The following is a 22406-nucleotide window of genomic DNA, read 5'->3' as shown; positions in this document are numbered from 1 at the left end:
GATCTTTTGAGGTCCCTTCCAATCCCTAATTATTCTGTGATTCTGTGAAATGGATAGAGCCCCTGCTGAAGTATGAAGAACTGACAGAATGCATGAAGAGAACCTAAAATGTGAAAGTCATCAACAGTTTTAAGTGTTTACTAGATAGGCTATTGTGCAGTTTCCTGTTAAGAAATTGTAAAATCTAATGCAACAATGTATATTTTTTTTTTTTGTCAGATGGTAATATACATTTCGTAAGACAGGCACATCAGAAAATGTAAGAAATTAAAAAAAACCTTTTTCTGTCTGTAACTTTCTAACAGGAAGTGGATTTGATCAGAGGTCAGGTGCAGCAGCTCATTTCCTTACCAATGTGGATGGCTCTACAACCTGTAAGCATAACCCTGTACACTGGCAGAGCAATCTTGTAGGCATTATCCAAGTCCTGTATAAAGGGAATTTTTATGTAATACTGTTATGGAAGTCTAACATTTAAAGCTGCCTGCATTGCTATGCAATTATATTTTTGTGTGCTTGGTAAAATTTATATTTCTTGTGTGTTGCAAATTTCCATGTAATTGTAATTATAAATTAATTATGTATTTTTTCATAAAAATAAGCTTTGTTGCTTGTAGCTTCTTCAAGCTATAATTTGTAGACAAGGCCATGAGATCAGAGGAACTGGGGAATGGAGCTGTGATCTAGCCATGTCTCCTTAGCAGTCTTGTATTCTTGTTTTACAGTGATACTTACTGAGATTAGTCTGAGACAGTTATTTATTTCAGTTTGTTATATATTTTTTCTTTTTTTTAATAAGAAGACTGGATTGTATTTTTATCTCTTATGGAAACAAGGATTCTTAATGACTAAATAATATTTTAACATTTCAGAAACGACTGGAACAAGAGCTGAAAAAGACACCAAAACTAAGAAAATTCTGGAATCTAATTAAGAAAAATGATGAGAAAATGGATGAGGAGACAAGAAAACAGTATGTTACAAGAACCTTTTTTCCTGTTAAATCCAAAGCCCTTAATGCATTCATTGTGTTTCAGCTAAAACAAATTGTTTCAATAGAAAAATGCAGGTTTTCTTAAAAAATTTGTCATCTCCTGGAAACTATTTTGTTTTCCAGTATTTTTTATGTAAAATACTATTATGGAACTTAGTAATTTTTTTTTGAGCAGCAAATTTGTGATACCAAATCTTAGAGCTATAGGATGAAAGCCATAGGAGAATACTCATGTAGTTACTCGTATTTTTTCATGACCTTTAGCAAAAGTTTAGCTCTTAAACAAATAGCTTGTGCAAGTATTGGAATAAATTGGTGTGTGTCTCACCAAAGTAAAATGTTCTGATACTTTGGTATTGCAATGTGGTAAGGTGTTGGTGGTGACATACTTCTCCTCTTTGACTCACCAGAAGCATGGGATTTTAATCAGTTCTGTGCCTAAAAATGTAGACTTTGCTAATCTGTCTGCGTGAGTGCAGAGAGAATAGTTATAATCTAAACAGTTCAGGTGTGTTACAAAGCAACCTGATGCCATTATATGAATTTTAAAGCAGATAACTTTGTATTCGTGAAAGATACGATGTGCTTCTAGTCTGCATTTAAGGAATATTAATGCTTTTGTCATATGTTTGGTTTTAGAGCATATCGGGAGAGAACATTTCTTTCACAGCTCATTCAGAAATTCATCTCTGTGCTAAAATCAATACCTGTCTCAGGTAACTGTGATTCTTATGTTAGTTTGTTATCTGGTAATCTGTTGTAAACCCTTTTCTCTTGCTGAAGCAACTCTTCCTTAGGATACTAACCTGAGGTTGAAGACCTTATGTGGATGCAGTTTTAGTAAAATCCAAGTCTGTCTGCAGAGATTTCATGTCAAAATTAGTGTTCAAATCTGTGTATGCTTTGAAAATGAAATAGCAGAAAGCTCTTCTGTTCAGTATGGACTAAATAAAATAAAATATTTCTGGATACTGATATTCTTTGTTGTGTGCTTACAGCCCTCTTACAGCGTTAAAGCATTTGTACGTACGTAGATGCCTGTTAAACAGGTGGTATAAATGCATCTGATAAGTCTCTGTTCTGTCAGTGCTGTTGATTTACGCTAAGAACAAAAGCCTAAGTGAAGTGAAATTCTGTAAGATTTGACTGCTCTTGATTTATAAGTCATTGTGACAAGGAAAATTGTATGCTTGCCTGATTTAGAAAGGAAGAGTGTTTGTACAGGAAGGTGCTAGCCTTTTGACAAAAAAAAAGGCTTATTATGCTCCAAGTACAGTGCAGTTTGGGTGAAATAACTTCCCAGAGTTCTGCATTTGCTCTTAAACTCTTGGCAAACTTCAGCTCTTAACTGTCCCGTAAGGGGAAATTCAGTGTATTGTGGCTTCTTCAGAAGGGATACACCCGGTCCCCTCTGTTTTCCCAACTATGCAAGACTTGTTTTAGGAAGACTTACATTTACCATTCTTTGAAGGCTTTAGGAAATAGATATTCATTAAAGCAGAGTTAGTGTTTTTGAGATGATCCTAAAGGTTCCTTAGTACTCATTACTGAGTACCTTTAAATATTATTGAGGCCTTTTGCACACACCTTGATTGCAGCTTTTAAATAGGTATTTTGGAGTACTCGGAGTTAAAAGTTCTTAAGAAACTTAGTGGGTCGTTGGTATCTTGTGGAAGTGTGCATTTTTGTATGTCACATTTGTTGTTTTTTTTCAGAGTGGATAAAATCACTCCTGAAATTCTGATTCCATTACTTTCTTATATACAAAAATTTTCTGGTTTGCAATGACTGAAAGGATTATTGTAGAGAGAGAGAAGAATGTGCAAGTTAACTTTTTAATCTTGTTAAAAGCTAATACTGATATATTAGTAGCATTTATTACATTTAAAAAAATAGTTCAAATATATTGTAGTAAGAATCAAATGCAAAAAAATGTATTTTTTTTTCTACCTAGGTCCTATTTGTATGGACAAAGTTCATTATTGTGAGAGATTCATTGAGCTTATGCTAGATCTTGAGGTAAGTTATTAAATTGTTTCAGCCTGTTTCCAGGTGTTCTTTTCTTGGTTTTAAATGCCTGAAGTCATTCTTGCAGCCTTATTCCAATTAGCAGGTGGTTATGCCGTGGTTGTGCATACGGTTGCTTAATAGTGGTTTTCCAGCTGTAAATAGGAGGTTGTAGCACTGCACCCACATTGGGAACGGGCTCATGATGTTTGTAAACTAAATGTAAACTAAATGTTATATTTAGTATCCTAGCTTTCTGTTAGAGAAAGCTAGGATACTAAACTGCTCAGTGAGGAGGTTGTAGCACTGCACCCACATTGGGAATGGGCTCATGATGTTTGTAAACTGTTAGAGGAAGCTAGGATACTAAACTGCTCAGTAAAGAAGACTTTGTTAATTGGACTAGTAGAAATAATTCTGGAAAACGTGACACTTCAGTCTGTTAGGAATAACCCAGGTGTATTCTTCCCAAAGTAAAATAGGTCACTTAGAGTATCTTTTGTGTTGTAGGGTAGTCCCAGAAAAGTGTCAGTAGTTCTGAAATGCTAACTATTTCTATTTTACTAGAATTCATTATTTAGAAGTAACAGTTCTGGTGATCTAGGTTTTTAACAGAATAATAGAGCGAAGCAAGTGTTTGGGAAATTTTTCAGCAGGTGCTGAGAAAGTTAAAACAATTTTAAGCTTCACAGTACCAGAATTAAAAATAAAGACATGAACTTAGAGCTTCTCACAGGAGTAGCCATTTATTTAAAATAATTTCAGATTTAGAAGACATTCTGAAATAAGACAGAGTTTTCTGAGACAGTAAGCACAGGGAACTTTAAAATGTCTTGGTCTTGAACTCATACAGGCTGTGTCCTCTGCTAAATCAATAAGTAGTCTGTGCTTGTAGCTGCAATAGAAAGAATAATTTCAATTAGCGCTTTGTTGTGTTATGGATACAATATCCTCTTATAAGAGAAAATGAGTATTTAAAGTTAAAATTAAGTCCAGCTGTTAGCCCAGATGCTCAGGGACAGTATATTTATTGTTGGTTCTTGTAGGTATTGCAGGAAGATTAGAATTCAGACAGTTTATGAAGCCTGTTTAAATGACTAGAACATGCAAATGAGAAGGTAGCTGTAAATCCAAGTCTTTCTGCCTCTGTAGCATGTACTTTTCTAATGGGCTTTCTTTACCTATATTGGGACCTTTTTCAGAATATTTATTTCATATAATATAGACTTCCATCAAAACTTGGTGATTTGATAATTGGAAAGGAATGACTCCATGGAAAGTTCTTACAGTTTTCAGAGTTTGTTTTTTGTAATTATTGTGTAGGGCAATTAACATTTTCTACTACAGATTATTTTCTTCATCTTAGTTCTAAACCCCCTATTGATGCTTTTTGGCTTTCTGAATTCAGTCTGTAGATTCCATCCAGAACAACTAATTTTTCTCTTGAATTGTTGAGGTGTACTACTGTATGTTGTTGAACAGTTGCTCCATACAGCAGCTTAGGCTATTTAAATGAGAATAAATTATCTTTGGTTTTGTTTACAAAAAGCTTTTATAGGTTTTTGATTAAGATTTGAAAAATTCTGAGATCTAATTTGAGTATCTTAAAAAGAACAGAAGATACCATACCATGTTTAAAAAAAACACAGTTTGCACTCTTGAGAAAGACAAGCTTAAAATTAATGAAATGAGTGTGGAAAACAAACATTTAAAACATATTGCAGCAGTTTAACAAATCTTTTGTAACACGCAGTCGTTATCTAGACGCTTAGTAGTGGAACAGTTGCTTTTCATTTACTTTTGTTACTGGCAGGGTGCAATCTCACTAATGACAAGTTTGTCATTAGTGAGATTGCAGTCTCACTGCTCCCAGTCCTATGAAAGGCTATGTTTGTAGCAGCCTACCTGCATAAAACCAGTGTCTTGGCATTCATAGATGCTACTTCGATACAAGAACCTGTGTTAGGGTATTAGATATGTAAATATCTGTGCAGCAATCTATCTTGATAAGCCTTCTTGAAATGGAAAATTATGAGAAACCAGGTTTCCTTACATTTTTGAAGAATTGCTTGTACTAACGTGAGGTTGTTTACCACAGGCTTTGCTTCCCACACGGCGCTGGTTTAATACAGTGTTGGATGACTCCCATCTTGTTGTTCACTGTTACCTGTCCAATCTTGCTAAAAGAGAGAAGGAGGGTCATCTCTTCTGCCAGGTGCGATATCACCTTGTTGAAAATAACTTTTCCATTCTGATGCGGCTCTGAATGCTGCAATTGTTTTGGTTTATGTTTGTTAAGGCAGGTTTTTATGAGTGTTTCTAATGGATGCAAACTACATGTTTATTTAAATCCTTCAGACCATAGTTCTTTCTTACCTGTACCTATCTGTGTGACTGCTCCTACATTTCTGGCTCTATTTTTGAACAGTTCTTAAAAGTCTACCTAGAAAACACTGCAGCTTCTGCTTTACCCCCCATATAGCAGAAGTTGTCACCAGTGCATTCTTCGGTGCTTCTTTTTGACCTCAGACTGTTCTACAGTGCAGCTGTTTTTCACTACTGTCCTTCAGTTTACTCAGTCATAGACAGTATATTGGTTTTTATGTCAGGATCTGAAGAGCCCTCCCCTTTCCTGCATCTCACCTGCTTTTCCTACTGCTTGCTGTCCCCCATCTCTGGCATTTGTTCAGTTTCTCTGGCGGTCAGTATTGATGGAAGACAAAGCCAGCAGCACATCTGAGTAATTTTCTTAGCTTCTGAGTTAAATAATCTTATTGAAAGATAGCATGAATTGCAGAGCTGGCATCAGAGAGGGCAGGAGGGAGCAAGACCTCCCCCTTTTGGTAGCAGCAACCCATAAGTTGGGTTCAGTGTCTCAATGAACCTCTGGGTAGGTCACCTTAGTGCAATTGTCACAGAATCACAGAATGTCAGGGATTGGAAGGGACCTCAAAAGATCATCTAGTCCAATCCCCCTGCCGAAGCAGGAACACCTAGAGGAGATCACACAGGAAGGCGTCCAGGCGGGTCTTGAATGTCTCCAGAGAAGGAGACTCCACAACTTCCCTGGGCAGCCTGTTCCAGTGCTCTGTCACCCTCACTGTAAAGAAGTTCCTTTTGAAATTTAAGTGGAACCTCCTGTGTTCCAGCTCACACCCATTGCCCTTTGTCCTACCATTGGGCATCACTGAGAAGAGCCTGGCTCCATTCTCGTGACATTTGCCCTTAACATATTTATAAACATTAATGAGGTCTCCCCTCAGTCTCCTCCAAGCTAAAGAGACCCAGCTCCCTCAGCCTTTCCTCATAAGGGAGATGCTCCACTCCCTTAATTAGTTTCAGTTTCAAGTCCTAGTATGTAAAAGAAACCATATTGGTTTTGGGCTATGCTGTAATTTCTATGACTTGTTGATGAGGTACCCAAACAAAATTATTTTGTGCCTCAGACAAGTATAAAATTTAGATACCACCCCTTAGACCATTTCTTCAGGAACTTTGAGGAGCTCTTGTTTTTACCTGGTGCCCAGAATTGTCCTCTTGAACTGTCTTTTTGTTTGTGGTAGGGTGTCTCTTCCTGTTAATCCACTAATTTATATGCATGATGTCTCAGCTTTTAGATATGCTTAAATTCTACACTGGGTTTGAAATCAATGATCAGACTGGAAATGCTTTGACAGAGAATGAGATGACAACAATTCACTATGACAGAATTACATCTTTACAGGTAGGCAGATTGTGAAGTGCTTACGGGAGGGAAAGGATTTGGTTTTGCTGTTTTAATCTAATTTGCCTCTAAAATAGGCATTAAGTTATCTCCCAAAGCAAACTCCTTATTTTTCCTGTTGAGTTCCAGGAATAGTTTTGACTTGATTATCTATAGTAAATATTGAAGACACTGACACTTCAGTGTTATGTATGTGACTACGGCTGAATAATATGCTGTAGCAGAACACCGCTACTTTTGATTTGATTCTTTCAAGTTGAGATGAACTGCTCCTGTTAAAACTATTCAGCAGAGAAAATTAAGTGCTGTAGGAAGTTAACTTACGATTATGCAGTAGGTGGCACCATTTCTTCAAGATCAGTACACACGTATGTTAGTCATAGTGATCCCTGTACATAAGAGACAAAATAAAAAGCCACATTGCTTGTAGTCATGTAAAGATAGTGACACTTAAGAATTTTTGCCATCAATTTTAACAACAAAATTCAAGGAAGCGTGGTTAAATTAAGCTTGTTCTTTGTTTTTCTTAGTTGTCTGCAAGGCTACATGTCTGCCCCCTTATGTTTTATTTTAATGACAGAACTAGTGCTGATAGGAGGGTGTATAAAAAAAAAAATCTGTGTCGGAAGCACAGGAGTAACATAAATGGTACTAAGAAAAATGGAGATTTCAACTGGATTTTATTTCTGTCCTGGTAGTGCCCATAGGTTTTTGTGTGTTATGAATCAGAAGCTATGCTTTTGTATAAATATTTAGATTGTTATTAAATTGTTTCCTTGGTATGCTTAAATTAAGTTTTTGGGCCTGGATCTTTTGTAGAGAACAGCATTTGCGCATTTCCCAGAGTTATATGACTTTGCACTCTCAAATGTAGCTGCAGTAGATACTCGTGATTCACTGTTGAAGTGTTTTGGACCCCTTAGGTAAGTTATCAAAATGAAATTTAACATGAAATTGAAATCCTTTGTTCTTGATATGTTTTAATTTAACAAATTTCTGGCCTCTTTCTTTCTGATTTCTCATGTGCCATCTCAGGTCTTTCTGAGTTGTCAGCCTTTGCATCTGCTAAAAGAAGGAGACAGGGGGAGTTTGTAGTAAAGTACTAGAGTTCCAGTATAAGAACAATATATATTTTCCTTCTGTTTCCAGTGAATGTGAGAAAATACTCATTTTCCAGAAAATAGCTAGCTGCAGTAATTGTAGTGGTAATTAACTTGCAGTAGTTAACCTCTAACTTTTTAAATTTAGCTTTTTAAACTCTCTTCTGTACAAAAGCTACAACAGGAGTCATTGAAGTATAAATACAGTACAGTTAATACAGTGGTAAATGCTGTGGTTAAAAGTGTAACAGTCTGTATTTTTCCAAAGGCAGTGTGTGCTCTGTTGTTTGGTTCTGGTTTCAGGTACATGTCTTGAAACAGTAAAAAATACTCACACCTTGCTGTGTTTATTGCAGATGAGTGGTTCAACTTACACCTGTGGCTGAGCACACTGCACCCATGGAAGTGCTCTAGAGCACTTTATAACAATTCCAAAACCAAATATTTTGAATATCTCAAACTTCACTTAAAACAGTGATCTGTAATTGCTGGTCTGTGATGAAAATCATAGTTGGAAATTTTTTTTTAAGCAGGGGGTTTTGGGGGGGCGAAGTTATGGTCAGGGCTGTCTCTCCAGTTTCAGTGTTGGTGAGGCAAGCTATCTGTTTTTCCTTCTGCTGTGCAGCTCCAACGTTCTTCACCGGGTGGCATCACACCTCTGCCTGCTGCCGCCCCTTCCAGAAGGGGGAGACTCCACCTATGAGAAGGAGTTTCTGCTGGAGTTGCTGGTAAAGTTGTAACTGGCATTGCTTGTATTTTTTCATTGCAAACTCAGGGCACAGCTAAATCTAGCAACTACACGGTAGTAAAGTAGCCATGTAGGACCTTTTGCTGAAGCACCTGTGAACTGCAGCAGTGTTACAGTAGTAACCTGCATACTAAGATGGGGTTTAAAACCATATAAATTATTTGAAAATGTTTATTTCTAAATGTAGTTTCCCTGAGAAAACTATTATGTGTGTCTTTGGTGTAATTGTAAAGGTCAATAAGCAGAGTCTTAGCAACAGTTTTGAGTTCTTCTGGAAAAGTTGTTGATCTTTTTGTAGTAACCTGTTTTTACCCTTTAAAAACACGTGCTAAAGTAGATCTAGATGTTCAGTATCTGTTTGGTTCCTCAAGCCTATTTGAAATACTGTTTGATGCACATAATTTTTTTTTAGTATTCATTATATAGCAATATTACAGGAGGCTGCTAATCTGATGTTAGAATGGTATGGCATAGCTGGTTTTTGTCTTTTTCATAGGCTTATTTTGTATCTGTGATTTTTTTTTTTTTTAAATTCTTCATGTAATTTCTTAAGGCTTAGCTGATAGTGATATGGTGCTTATGGATACTGTAGAGAGAGATTTGTTCAGATGACATATAGTACTATTGGATGGACTTTTTTTTTTTTTCTTCCAAAGAGGGAATTAAGACTAGCTGCCACTGAATGAGCAGTGTTAGTTTGGTATTGACCATATGTTTAATAGAAAACAGAATAAATTTTATTTGAGGTTGATTCTCTGCTAAGCCTTGACTCAATATTTTCAGTTCTGTTGTGCCATTTCTGGTCAGCTGAGTAGGCAAATGATTGTTTGACTCTAGTACTATGACGAGTAGTAGGACTATGTGTTTGTTGATCTTATGATGTCATTGTGTGCATTTAGTTATATTTAATTAAAAAAGCAAACCAAAACAAACCCAAAACTTACTAAAAGAGAGAGAGTGGCAAGCGTCCACCAGCAGTCTTATGGATTAATGTGTATGTTTCAAAAATAGCTTTATTGTCCCTTTTTGACTTATGGAAGTTTAAAATATGTTCTTTCTTTAGGTTTCCCGTCACGAGCGACGAATATCTCAAATTCAGCAACTCAACCAGATGCCTCTTTATCCCACAGAGAAGATTATTTGGGATGAAAATATTGTACCAACTGAATATTATTCTGGAGAAGGTATGATTAGTAGTTCAATAAATGCTGAACAGGACAGCAAATGCTGCACAAAAGCAGTTCTACTGTCTATGTTCATCCTCTCTTTGGAACTTATATACAGTACTTTGGTATCTTCCAGTATCTTGAAGTAAGGTCAGCTTTTTTTGAGTTGTGAATTGGGAACTCTGAGGTTAAATTGTTAGCAAATTTATAATGGATTTAAAGATAAATCCAAAAGCCTATGTTTACACAAAGACATTTATTTGCCTCTAATCTGGGTAACAGATGTGCTATGCAACCACCTGTAGCACAGGTAGTTACTGTAAGGGGAAACAGGTTGTAAAATTGCAGCAAAAAAGCTGTTGTCTGTGTGTTGCTCTTAAGTGTGTTCAAGAAAGCCTTTTTAAAAAGGAAGAAAAAGGGCGGTGCTGGGAGGAAATTAACACTGATTGTCTTACACTGATTTCAAGGTAGAAGTGCACACATAGTCACTGAAAGGTAGTGTATGCAATCTAAATTTAGAACCTAGCGTTCTGACTTGATGTGCTCATGACCAAAGAAGCAAACTGCAGGTATTGCGAACAAGGAATTATGTCATTTTAAGCTTTATAGTGAACAATACTTGTATTTTTGTCTGGCTACTTTAAAAAAACTGTTGTGCTTCTTAAAATCTCGTGCAGAAAATTTTTAATGTGGGTTCATGAGAATTTTCATTAGGAATGTGAAATTTTTAATTGGAACATGGAAATTCCAAATAACAACATATATCTTCAAAGACTAGTATCAAGTATGTTTCTGGTTTGAGCAATGAGTATTCTGTACCCTCCTCCATACAGTTTTGATTCAGAGGTTTTTTTGTGTAAGTATAAGCCTTAAATTCAGCTGCTTAATGAAAGTTAAATTCTCTGTGAACAAGTATTAATGAGAAGAAAGATATTTTTTAAAATTTGACCACTTTAGATAAAGCAGGGTTATAGGCAAAAGATGTTCTCTTTCCAAACAGGTGTGATACAAATGCCATCTAGAGATCTGCCCAAGAAGAGCTAAAGTACTTATGTTTAGTATGATGCAAGCAGTTGAAAGCTGATTCAGATTCTTCTGAATAATAGGTCTCATGATGGGAGTTTATCCACAAAATCAACAACAAAAAAAAGCCCACCAGACAAAAAAAAAAAATAAAAAAAGAGAAACCAAAACAAAGCACGAAAACCCAAACCAGGATGATTGCTGTAATTTCTAGGAAATTAATATATGAACCAAGATTTTAAAAAATTTTATTCCAGTGAACAACATACAGGTTGTTCTAATGCTCTGGAACATCTGGGTTCTTCAATACAAGTCGAGGTAGCTTTAGTGTCCAGACTGTATTGAAAGGCTGACTGTGTGCAGGACTTACCTTGTCCTTTTTGTGTTTTATTAGCCAAATGTATTCATCATAATTTATGTGTTATTGCTGGGGCGGGGAAGAAAGAGTAGTTCATTACACGTGTTTCTGTGCTGTTTTGTGAATTTTTAATAATGCATTAAAGAAATTTTCTTAATAGTGAAATGTAATTTTGGCAAGTAACATTGATTGCTAGTGGAAACATTTCCTCCTTCTGTGGTAAACTCTTGCTATTATTATCCGTGTATTGACACCACTGTTGTGAAGCATTTCTGTTGCCATCGAACTGTTAGAAGTATTTTTCTATTTTGATTCTCTTATTTTCAGTTTACACTTTCTCTTTTTAATCTCCCTCTATTGTCCAGCCCTGATTTCAAATAAGACAGTTTTGGTTTAGTTGTCTTGGGGTTTTTTTTGTGTTCTTAAAAGTAGCTACATTCTTTTGGTCTAAAACTTAAATAAGAGTAATTTAGTCCAAGAAAGATAGGAGTATTGTTTCTATTTTCTTTTAAAGAATGAGAGAAGAAGAATAGATCTGTGTGGTAAGTGCTGTGCAGCCTTAAAGAGGTGTTGTTTCAGGCCCTGCCCTTTGTGCATAGAACTGTCTTTACAGGACAAGGTTTGTTACTTGGTGTTGGGAAATGTGTTAAAGTATTTTATCACCATGACAGATTCCAGAGTAGAAATTACTGTGTTCTGTCACCTTTCTTCACTGCCATTGTATCTCGGTGCATGTGAAAGCCAATATGTAGTACATATACCAGTGAAAGGTTTCAAGGATAATATTATGAGTTACAAAAGCCTGATGCTTTCACAGGTCTTAAGCATAGGTGTTAAAGTGGAACATTAGTCCAGTAATGTTAAATAAGTAACATATAAGCAGTTTTGTTATGGAAAATTTGTGTTTAAGACTACCCTAAAGCTATGCAAGCTCTAGGACCTCTCTAGGAGTTTTAATACTCCTTGTTCAGTTAGATCTAATCTTCTGAAGTTTTTCATTCTCATTAAAAAAAAAAAACAAAAAAAAAAAACAAACTATAATCAGTAACAGAAACTTCTAAGAAAGTTGTGTATTAAAATTTGGTATCTTGGCTTAAAACTTTTTTCTATATTAAGAATTCTTGTAACTTCTAATAAACTTAAAGGATTGAGGAATTGCTGGATAACTTTTTTTATTAGCTAATGAGCCTTTTTCATCTTTATTTAAGGATGGTTTAATTCTTGAATTACCAAAGTACCTTTACGTTGCCCTGCATTTGATTTTTATAAAATCAGTTCTGTTGAAGTCTGAATACAGGGAAGGATTCAGTCTTTTTATAGTTCACTGTATTACTGCCAGAAGGATGAAAATTCTTTTAATCTTGTGCAGGTTCAATTAGAGAGAACCTCAAAATTTGGGGGAAGAAGGGAGAAAAATGTGTACTTTTTAGTGATGGATGTTTATAAAAGGATTAGTTCTTAGAATCTCCCAAGATAACACCTGTGGCAGTTATAGAATAATGTGTGTATGTATTTATGAATTCATAGAACCAATATATTAATTCATCTTTTTGTTTATCCATCAAACACCTCTTCCCTTCCACCCTTAGGCTGCCTTGCACTTCCCAAATTGAATCTACAGTTTCTGACTCTTCATGACTACCTGCTGAGGAACTTCAATCTCTTCCGCTTAGAGTCTACCTACGAGATCAGACAGGACATTGAAGATAGTGTCAGTAGGATGAAACCATGGTAAAATTTATTAACTGATGCAAACCAGTCAGTTCAACTTCAATTGTAATCAAAGTGCATTTGAGAATGAATTACTGATATTGTGTCTATACTAAATACATGGTAACAAATGTATTTTCAGTTATTACATAGATACAAAATCATCCCACAGGATGCAACACATCATGGAAGAAGTTAGTATAAAACATTGTAAGGGTATGTTGATATATAGCACTGTTGATGTGTTAAGACAGTATGTTGGATGCTAACAACCAACCTTTATTGTGTTAAGACAGATGAGTTTTCCAAAAGTGCTAAGCCTTGATTGACATTACAAAATCTGGGAACTTTACCCCCAACTCTTCAGGTTTATGAGAGATGTTATTGAGTATTCTTTGATTTGCCATCTGCCACATTTTGATCCTCTTTAGATTTAAAAGGGTCATTTGGTGTGGTATCTCTTAGACTCAGTAGTTGCTTTTTGTTATCTTCCCTTTTTCTTCTCTTGAGTGTTTTCTTTTTTTTTCATAATGCCAGCCTAAGTTGCCTTTGTTTCTCGAAATACAAGAATAAATCAGTCTATGTTATGCTTCAGTTCTAAAATTGCAGGATTATGTGAATCTACTTTAGTAGCTTATAAAATTAAGACTTCTGCTTTTGTCTTAGAGCTGACTGTGAGGTAAATTGTTTCTTAGTTTAAAAAAGAACTGAATCTCTTGTCAGATAATGACTAACAGACTTTGTTGTTTGGGATTTTTTTGTTGTTGTTTTTTGTAGGTTATCAGAATATGGAGGTGTGGTCTTTGGTGGATGGGCTAGGATGGCACAACCCATTGTCTCTTTCACAGTGGTGGAGGTAGCAAAACCCAATATTGGTGAAAACTGGCCCATGCGAGTACGAGCAGATGTTACAATTAATTTGAATGTCCGAGATAACATCAAAGATGAATGGGAAGGTACTTACATTACTTGAAATAAGGTGCTCAAAATAGCTGCTCATCAAAATACACTTTCATGTGATGTTATTTGTAAGAAAGGTTTTTTTTTATCCGAGATACAGATTTGCAAATCTTAATACACTGTTTAAAAGTCAGTTACTCAAATTCCACGTCTAAGAAGTTTATAATTTCTTAAAATGAAGACTAAAATTATTAAAGTATTTACACGTCCATTGGGAACAGAATGTTTTCTATTTCAGACTGATGTAATTCAGTTTGTAACTGTAAAATTCTGCTCTTTACAGGGAATGTGGAAAGTAACTTAGCATTTTAAATGAATATGCATGCTAATAATGTCATACTGTAAAAGTCTTGGGGAGTGTGATATCCATCTCATATACATGTGGAGAGGACAGATTTTGATTTAATTCAAACCAGTGCATTTTAGTAGTTTTCAGTGTATCTAAGTGTTGTTAGGAAATGCTGACTGTACCTAATACTGTTTCTCATAAGTATCCACAGGCGACAGTTCTTTTGCTTGGGGAATTGAACTTTAGTTGACCGTGTTGGCAAGTGGCATAGAAGCATGTATTTGTACTTGGATTATCAGTAAATGTCACTCCCTTCTCTTTTGTTAGAGAAACCTGTTAACTGTGCTGGAGCTGCATAGTGTGATTGCAGGTCACATATCACAAATGCTAAAGCTGGATTGTGTGATAATTAAGCAGACAGAAGTTTGGGAGTGTAGATTTCTATTAAAGTAGAAAAGCTAGGAGGATGGCAGCAGACTTCACCATACTGAAGGTAGCTATAAGTGGTGCACCTAACTTTTAAATACTAGAACAGCCTCTATGATTTCAAAAGCACTAATGCTTTATCTTAATCAAAACTGAGGTGAAGAACTGATGAATCATTGCCTGACATAAGAGGGTCTTGATGAAAATGCTTTAGGTTGGATAAAATCTGGTGAGTAGTGAGAAATGATTTGTCTCGTATGTAAAATACAGCATATGTTTACTAAATTTTGAAGATGTCTCAGATCTGTGAGAATCTGTAGGTATACTGGAGAAAAGGATTAGTGTTCAAAATTACATTAGTGGATTGGAGAAATTGCATTTTAAAAGTAGGGTGTAATTTAACAGGGATGAATATTAAGATACTAAACTTAAGCAGGAACAAGTCACTGCACAAATGCATGTTGGGGGAATAACTTGTTAGGCAGTAACTGCAGAGTTAAGAGAGCTCAAGGTCATCATCGCTCAAAAGCAAATGTGACTCCACAACAATATGTTACTACTGAGGCAAAAAGAAAAACACTCAACGAAGTCCTATTGGGATTTATAAACTGGAATGTAGCATGTAAAACAAGTAACTTGGTTAAGTGACCTTTTACCCTATTAAGCAGAGAGCTCAAGTAACTTTGTTCAGGATTGTGTGCTGGGTTCCAGGCACTGCATTTAAATTGCTGTTTTAAAAAAAAAAAAAGAGTTTAGTCCAGAAGAAAGTAATTCGAATAAGAGATTAGCAACACACTACTTTTGAGTAAGACTGAAAATATCTAGGTTGTATTACCTATGTAACATTATTGGGAGAAGAATAAACTCAAATAAGTGTTGTAATGAAAAAAGCAGTCACTTTGTCCTTTTGATATCCAAAGCCCTATCAGATATTAGTGTGCAAGAATAGTGGAAAAGATGACAATATCTTTTAGTTCTATAACCTCTAAGCTAAAGGCATATTTTGAAACAGAACACTTTATTCTCTAAATAAGGTAGGGTTTTATTGGAAAATATATTTTTGTGTATTCCATTGTGTATATATTAAGGAATGGAAAAGGAAAATGGAATTCAATCAGATCACTGAATGTTCCTTTTCGGAATCAGGTCTGCGTAAACATGATGTCTGCTTTTTGATTACGGTGCGTCCCACGCAACCTTATGGCACCAAGTTTGACCGACGACGACCTTTTGTTGAGCAGACTGGCCTGGTGTATGTCAGGGGCTGTGAAATCCAGGGCATGTTGGATGAGAAAGGACGTGTTATTGAAGAAGGTATGATATACCAAAACTTGTTTAAATGAATTATTGGTTTATTTTTCACCACCACTCCGCCCCCTTTTTTTTAATAACAGCCTAATAGTTGACTTGATTCTCATTTTAAGCAATGCTTGTTGAATTCATTACCTACTTGAAAAAACAAACCAATTCCATAAGCAGTCCTGAGAAAGGCTAACTAATTTCCTCTGGTAGATCTGATGTAATTAGATTAATTAAATAAATCCAGTACCTCTTGGTTTTTGGAATAAAATAGCTTATATTCAAAACTCTGTTAGAAATGAGATGAAAACAAGAAATAAGAATGCCATGCGGAAATTAGTTTCATCATATGAATTTGTCTAAATTTCATTTCAGAAACAACTGTGGATCACTATTTTGAATGATAATATGCCTTTAGCAGTACTTCAAATTCTAATCTTACTGTTTCATTACGGGCAGGACCTGAACCCAAACCAAGACTTAAAGGGGATTGCAGAACATACAGAGTGTTTCTGGACCCAAACCAGTATCAACAAGACATGACCAATACAATCCAAAATGGAGCAGAAGATGTTTATGAGACATTTAATATAATAATGAGAAGAAAACCAAAAGAAAACAACTTCAAGGTAAGGTACTGCTTACTGACTCTTAGGGTAAGAGTTTGTTTGAATATGCCAGCTGTACTGAGATGTGTTTGTTTTAGGTGCCCGTGGACAGACTTTTTAGGTGGCATTGGATCACTTCAGGAAGTTAGAGCCTGTCAGCTGATGATAACTTCCCCCTGCAGCTAAGTGTTGGAGTAACTGAAAATCAGAACATTCCTACTTCACTTGAGTATATTTAGAAATTCAGTCTTTTAACAGATAGCCTCCAGATTAGTTGTATTTGGCCTTTTGGGTCAAGGGAGTACATTGCAGAGCATGGATCTTTGGCATTTTACTTCCTTGGGTATTCATTGTCAAGAGAGTCTTCAGGGAATTTGGTCAGAGTTCAAAGTAAACCTGTCACTAATGCATTACAGTACAGTATGTTGCCTGTAAGTAAGATTAAAATTATGCACACAACTTCAGTTCAGTTTTGCATGTAAATTCAGCAAATGTTTTTCAGGAAGCTTATCAATAACTTAGCTTTCCTTATCCTCTCTTTAAGCAAGAAGAGGAAGGTTTTCCAGCAAAGTCGAAATATATATGTGAGTTTCTAGAATTATGAATTGACATAAATTTAACTTTGACCAAGTGGTTCTGTGTTGCCCATAGTAAACTTTTTTGATCAGGTGGCATAATTAAAGAATCATAGAATCATTTAGGTTGCAAGGCAGCTCTGGACATTATCTAGTCCAAGCTCCCTGCTCAGGCAGGGTCACCTGCAGCAGACTGTCCAGGAGCATGTCTAATTGGGATTTGAATATCTCCAAGAATTAAAAATAGAGAACTTCTCTGGGCAACTGTCTTCTAAAGCTGAATTGCCCTCACAGTAAAAAAAGTCTTTTCTTGTGTTCAGATAGAATTTAATGTGTTTCAGTTTGTGCCGACTGTCTCCTTTCCTGTCTCTGGACACTACGGAAAAGAGTCTGGCTCCCTTATCTTCATTTCCTCCTATCAGGTGTTTATCACACTGATACAATAGCCCCTCAACCATCTCTTTTTCCAGGATGAACACTCCCAGCTCTCTCATCCTCTCCTCATGTAAACAATGCTTCAGTCTGTTAATCATCTTTGTGGCCCTGCACTGGACTCACTCCAGTAACTCCGTAATCTCTTTTTTTACTGAGAAGCCCAGAACTGAACAGAGATTCGGGGATGGGATGCCATTCAGAGGGTTGTGGACAAGCTTGAGAAGTGGGCCCATGTGAGCCTCATGAGGTTCAACAAGGCCAAGTGCAATGTCCTGCACCTGGGTCAGGGCAAGCCCTGCTATCAAGACAGGCTGGGGAATGAAGGGATTGGGAGCAGCCCTGTGGAGGAGGACTTGGGGGTACCAGTGGATGAAAAACTGGATATGAGCCAGCTATGAGCACTTGCAGCCCAGAAGGCCAACTGTATCCTGGGCTGCATCAAAAGAAGCGTGGCCAGCGGGTCAAGGGAGGTGATTCTGCCCCTCTGATCTGCTCTGATGAGACCCCACCTGGAGTACAATGTCCAGCTCTGGAGTCCTCAGCACAGGAAAGACATGGACCTGTTGGAGCGGGTCCCGAGGAGGGTCACAAAAATGACCAGAGGGCTGGAGCAGCTCTGCTATAAAGAAAGGCTGAGAGTTGGGGTTGTTCAGGCTGGAGAAAAGAAGGCTCTGGTGAGACCTTATTGTGGCCTTTCAGTACTCAAAGGGGACTTAGAGGAAAGTTGAGGACAGACTTTTTAGTAGGGCCTGTAGCAACAGGACAAGGGGTAACAGTTTTAAACTAAAAGAGGGTAGGTTTAGACTAGGTATAAGGAGGAAATCTTTTACACTGAGGGTGGTGAAACACTGGCACAGGTTACCCAGGTGGTAGAAGCCCCGTCCCTGGAAACATTCAAGGTCAGATTGGATGGGGCTCTGAGCAACAAGATCTGGTGGAATATGTCCCTGCTCATTGCAGGGGGGGTTGGACTAGATGATCTTTAAAGGTCCCTTCCAACCCAAACTATTCTATGATTTAGCCTCAGCAGTGCTGAGTAGAGGAAGGAGCACCTCCCTTGACCTTCTGGCAACTTCTTAATGCAGCACAAGATACTGTTGGCCTTTTTTGCTGTGAGGGTGCATAATTTTGTATACCTGAAAATATTTCTTACATGCATGCTCAGTTTCCTTGCTTTTCATTTAGACATTTAAATCTTTAATGTTCCTTGGGTTTTCCATTATGAAAATGCAACATGAATGAAAAAGTGCCTTCCTTTTGGTGTCTTAAAATCATACATTGCATAATTTAAGTGATTTTCATTTTGAAGGATTCTGCAGCAAGTTCTGTGCAGATGGATAAAGAGGAAGGCAGGAAGACTTTGACTTTTTATTTTCTGTGTCTGGAAAGATACCTCTGTTGAGAAACAGTACCTTGTGGTCTGCACACAGCATTCTGGTGCCATCCACCTCTGGATTGGTATACTGGAAGTACTTCATAGAGAGTCCTTCATAACATTATATTTAAAAAAAACCCCCAGAACTGATTGTTCATGTTGTGTGTCTGTGGCAGGTTCATTTTACATTATAAGCACAGGTGCTGTCTGCCAAAGCCTGTTGGTGTGCCAGCACTATACACATGGTTTTTATTCGCATACGCACCTTTGTGTAGTCAGAAGGAAAGTGCTGCAATGAATACCTAAGTTTGCTCAGAAATTCTGTTACACGTAAGTGGAGCTTTCAGATTTGTACTGTGTACATGCAGCTAATTTACAGACAGGCAAACCACAATGCAAACCATTCTATTATGGTTTTTACTTCAGTCTCATACATTCCTTTGTCAAGACAAACTGAGATATTTCCAGATTTATCACATTGCTACCAGTTTGGGTGCAAGCATTCCATGTCATGTGTAAGCCTTTCTAACCTGAGCTGGGTAGAAGAAAACAAGGTATCACTGTGATTAGTGTTGATAGTGTGTTGAGCAGATAGAAGGCAGCTTGAAGTTTTAAGCTGAGCTTGTAGGAGAGAAGACAAGAACACTTGTGCCGTTGTAGTAAATTAAGCAGCTGTGACAGCAGTGGAACTGCAAACACAATGTGTTTGCTAGAGGTGGCACCACTGCGTCACTACAGTTGGTCAGCAGTGTTAGTTCTTACAAGACCTAATCTTACTATTTTTGCATGTACAGAAGTTACTTTTGAAAAGCTGAATAAAAGTTTTAGTGATGTCAAAACAGCACATTAGTTACGAGGGACATATTTCTTAAACTTTCCTCTGAGAAATTGGGTCATCTAGATTTAGAGATACGACCTGAAGAAGCCACAGTTTCCGATTTGTTTGTGCTTTTCTTAGCACAAATATGCCATGCTTAATATACGTTTAAGCCAGAAACGTTTGTTCTACATTTGCAACAAAAATATAAATATTCTTAGTTCATATGGAACTTGTCCATCAGTATATACTGGGCTCTGAAGTAACTGCAGGAGCTTCAGGCTTCAGAAGCTAAACGCAGGACCTCTCTGGTCCTGCAGCTCACATACTAAAATGTTCGTAAGACCAAGAACAAGAAGAAATACACAACGTGTATTGGAGATCCAAAGGGAGAGGATGTTTCTGGAGTGGTTTGTAGGCATCAGGTAAGATCCTTTGAAGCATCTCATTTATTATAAAATAAGGCTGAACTGAGAGTATACTTTGTGTCAGTGATATTTGATAATGCTAGCTGTGTTATCTCATGCAGGTTCAGTTCTTCCCACAGCTGGGAATTTGACTATCCAGAGGTTCCTGTACAAGGACAGACCTGCTATGACATGTTTCCTTGGTATGAGAATTAAATTTGAAATATAGGAGCCATTTTGCTGGTAGACAATCAAGCAACCTTTTTAGATGAGGAAAGGATGGAGTGTATAACAATATCAGTCTTAAATTTTATAGTGCTAAGTTGTCTTAAAGTTAATAACTTTACAGAGCTGTCACAGAATCTATAGCATGGTTGAGATTGGAAGGAGCTGAATCACAGAATGGTTGAGGTTGGAGGGACCTCTGGATGTGATCTTGTCCAAGTTCTGCTTAAAGCAGAATCAATGAGAGCAAGTTGCTCAAGATCTTGTGACTTTGTACAGTTGGAATTGGGTGTCTCCAGTGATGGAAACTGCATAACCTGTCTAGACAACCTGTCCCAGTGTTCTGTTACCCATACAGTAAAAACTTTTTAATGTATTTAAGTGGAATTTCCTATATCTCAATTCGTGTCCATTGTTTTTTGTCCTTTCACAGGACACTACTGAGAGGAACTTCCTCCCTTTTTTAATACAAAGTGATAAAAGTCCCCACCACCCCTTGCATCTTCTCTCCTTGAGGCTAAACAATCCCAACTCCCTCAGCCTCTCGTATAACAGATTCTTCAATCCCTTAATCGTTTTAGTGGCCCTTTGCTGGACTCATTCCAGTACATCTGTGTCTGAGGGACCCAGCACTGGACACTGCACTCCAGATATGGTCTCAACCATGCTGAGTAGAGGGGAAGAATCAGAACCTTTATAGAGGTCAACTGTTTAAGCAGTAATGATGACCACGTTACTTTGATTCCTGAAATGATACAACACAAGCAGGAAAAAGGCAGAGAATTCTACCTTTTAGAGCTGGATATGTAAATTTAGACTATCGGAATAAAATTCCATACTTTGTTTTGGCCAACTATTCTTTACAAGATCAGCATTTGAAAGATCTGTATTGCATCCTGGTGTGGACTGCGGGTGCACTATGTTTGTGCCCGTGTTTGTTGGTGTGGTAAGTTGTAGGATATGGAAATCAGCGCAGGTTTCACATCCTGTGTTTCTTCTGCTGAAGAACAGATGCATAACTGCCTAATACCAAGTTTCAGGTAAGGTCGTTGTTGAAGACTTGCCACTAACATAGACCTTCGGCAGGAAGACTAAAGTTCAGCTACCCCTTAGTTAAAATATGTACCCTCTGTGCAAGTCCACAGTCCACAGCATTGGTGCTTTCATGGGATGGGGAAAGTAGAGAAAATACTGACATAACCACAGATGAGTAGAGAAATTAATCTGGGGATGAAGAACAGGCTTTTGGAAGGAAACTTTTGTTGATTGCATGGGTGAAATTTAATAGGCTTGAAGGAGAAACCGTAAGCTGCTTGAGGGTGTTCTTGAATGTAGATTTCTAGTAAGAACTGGATCTAGGTTTTAGGGTGGCTGAAGCATTCATTTGCCATACAGTTGTGGATTACACTAAAGTAAAGAGTAATTGTTTTAAAATACCCTGTGTCTGTAGTCTTCAAAAAGCCTGACATAAGGCTTACCATTTGGTGCTTCCAGAAACTGATAGCTCAATCAGTATCCACAAAGCTGAAATTTTTTAGAAAATGTGTGTGGAAACATGTTGGGGACTCTGTGGAGTCATCAGTCTTGTTGGTTTAGTGGATTTAAGTGGGGAAAGAAAGCATTGAGAAGCAAGGAAGGTGCACTCTGAAGATTGTACATAGAAACCCAGTGTGTGCCAGGACTATAACCATGCAGAAGTTTTAGTGCATTTTTGGTATAAACAGCATGACTTTATCAAAGTCCTGGAGAAGGAACTCAAGCAGAAATATGTGTAGCTATTGATAAAATGTGAATTGTTCACTCATTGTAAAACCAGGATGATAAGCTAGGGCCATGGCAGACACTTATATTTTGTTTATAGGTCATTTTGAACTATGCCTTTTTTTTTCCCCTCCTCTGAATGTTCTGGAATTAAAAATTTACTGATAATTGTAGTCCTCTTTACTAACAGGATAGTTTAAGAATTATGTGGTTTTACACTGGTGTTTTGTTGCATATATACACTGCATATATATTGACTCAACCTAACCAAACACTTGTCACTTAAAGACTGTTACATGCAAGCATCTTAGAATAGACCTGAATAGTCTTCAGTATGTCACATTTTCTTGGTAAAAAGTCACTCTCTACAATCATTTTTTTTTTTTTCTCTTTTTCTAA

At 37.0% G+C, this 22406-nt stretch overlaps 1 protein-coding gene across 1 annotated transcript in view; it reads left to right on the top strand.

Moving 5' to 3' along the window:
• Positions 1–305: 305 nt before the first annotated feature.
• Positions 306–22406, top strand: part of AQR (aquarius intron-binding spliceosomal factor) — a gene marked incomplete at both ends in the record, with an annotated part of 45603 nt that continues 23502 nt past the window's right edge. The window contains 13 exons of the mRNA XM_010171621.1: positions 306–374; positions 873–973; positions 1634–1710; positions 2949–3013; positions 5100–5216; positions 6612–6725; positions 7545–7648; positions 8451–8553; positions 9637–9757; positions 12710–12851; positions 13608–13786; positions 15652–15819; positions 16264–16433. Of these exons, the coding sequence (XP_010169923.1) occupies positions 306–374; positions 873–973; positions 1634–1710; positions 2949–3013; positions 5100–5216; positions 6612–6725; positions 7545–7648; positions 8451–8553; positions 9637–9757; positions 12710–12851; positions 13608–13786; positions 15652–15819; positions 16264–16433 (1530 nt within the window). The remainder of the gene's footprint in view (positions 375–872; positions 974–1633; positions 1711–2948; positions 3014–5099; positions 5217–6611; positions 6726–7544; positions 7649–8450; positions 8554–9636; positions 9758–12709; positions 12852–13607; positions 13787–15651; positions 15820–16263; positions 16434–22406) is intronic.

The sequence above is a fragment of the Antrostomus carolinensis genome, unplaced genomic scaffold (genome assembly GCF_000700745.2).
Source record: "Antrostomus carolinensis isolate BGI_N321 unplaced genomic scaffold, ASM70074v2 scaffold9077, whole genome shotgun sequence".
In the NCBI taxonomy this organism is placed as follows: domain Eukaryota; kingdom Metazoa; phylum Chordata; class Aves; order Caprimulgiformes; family Caprimulgidae; genus Antrostomus; species Antrostomus carolinensis.
Note: the sequence above shows the minus strand (reverse complement) of the source record. Positions and strands in the feature narration are given on the sequence as shown.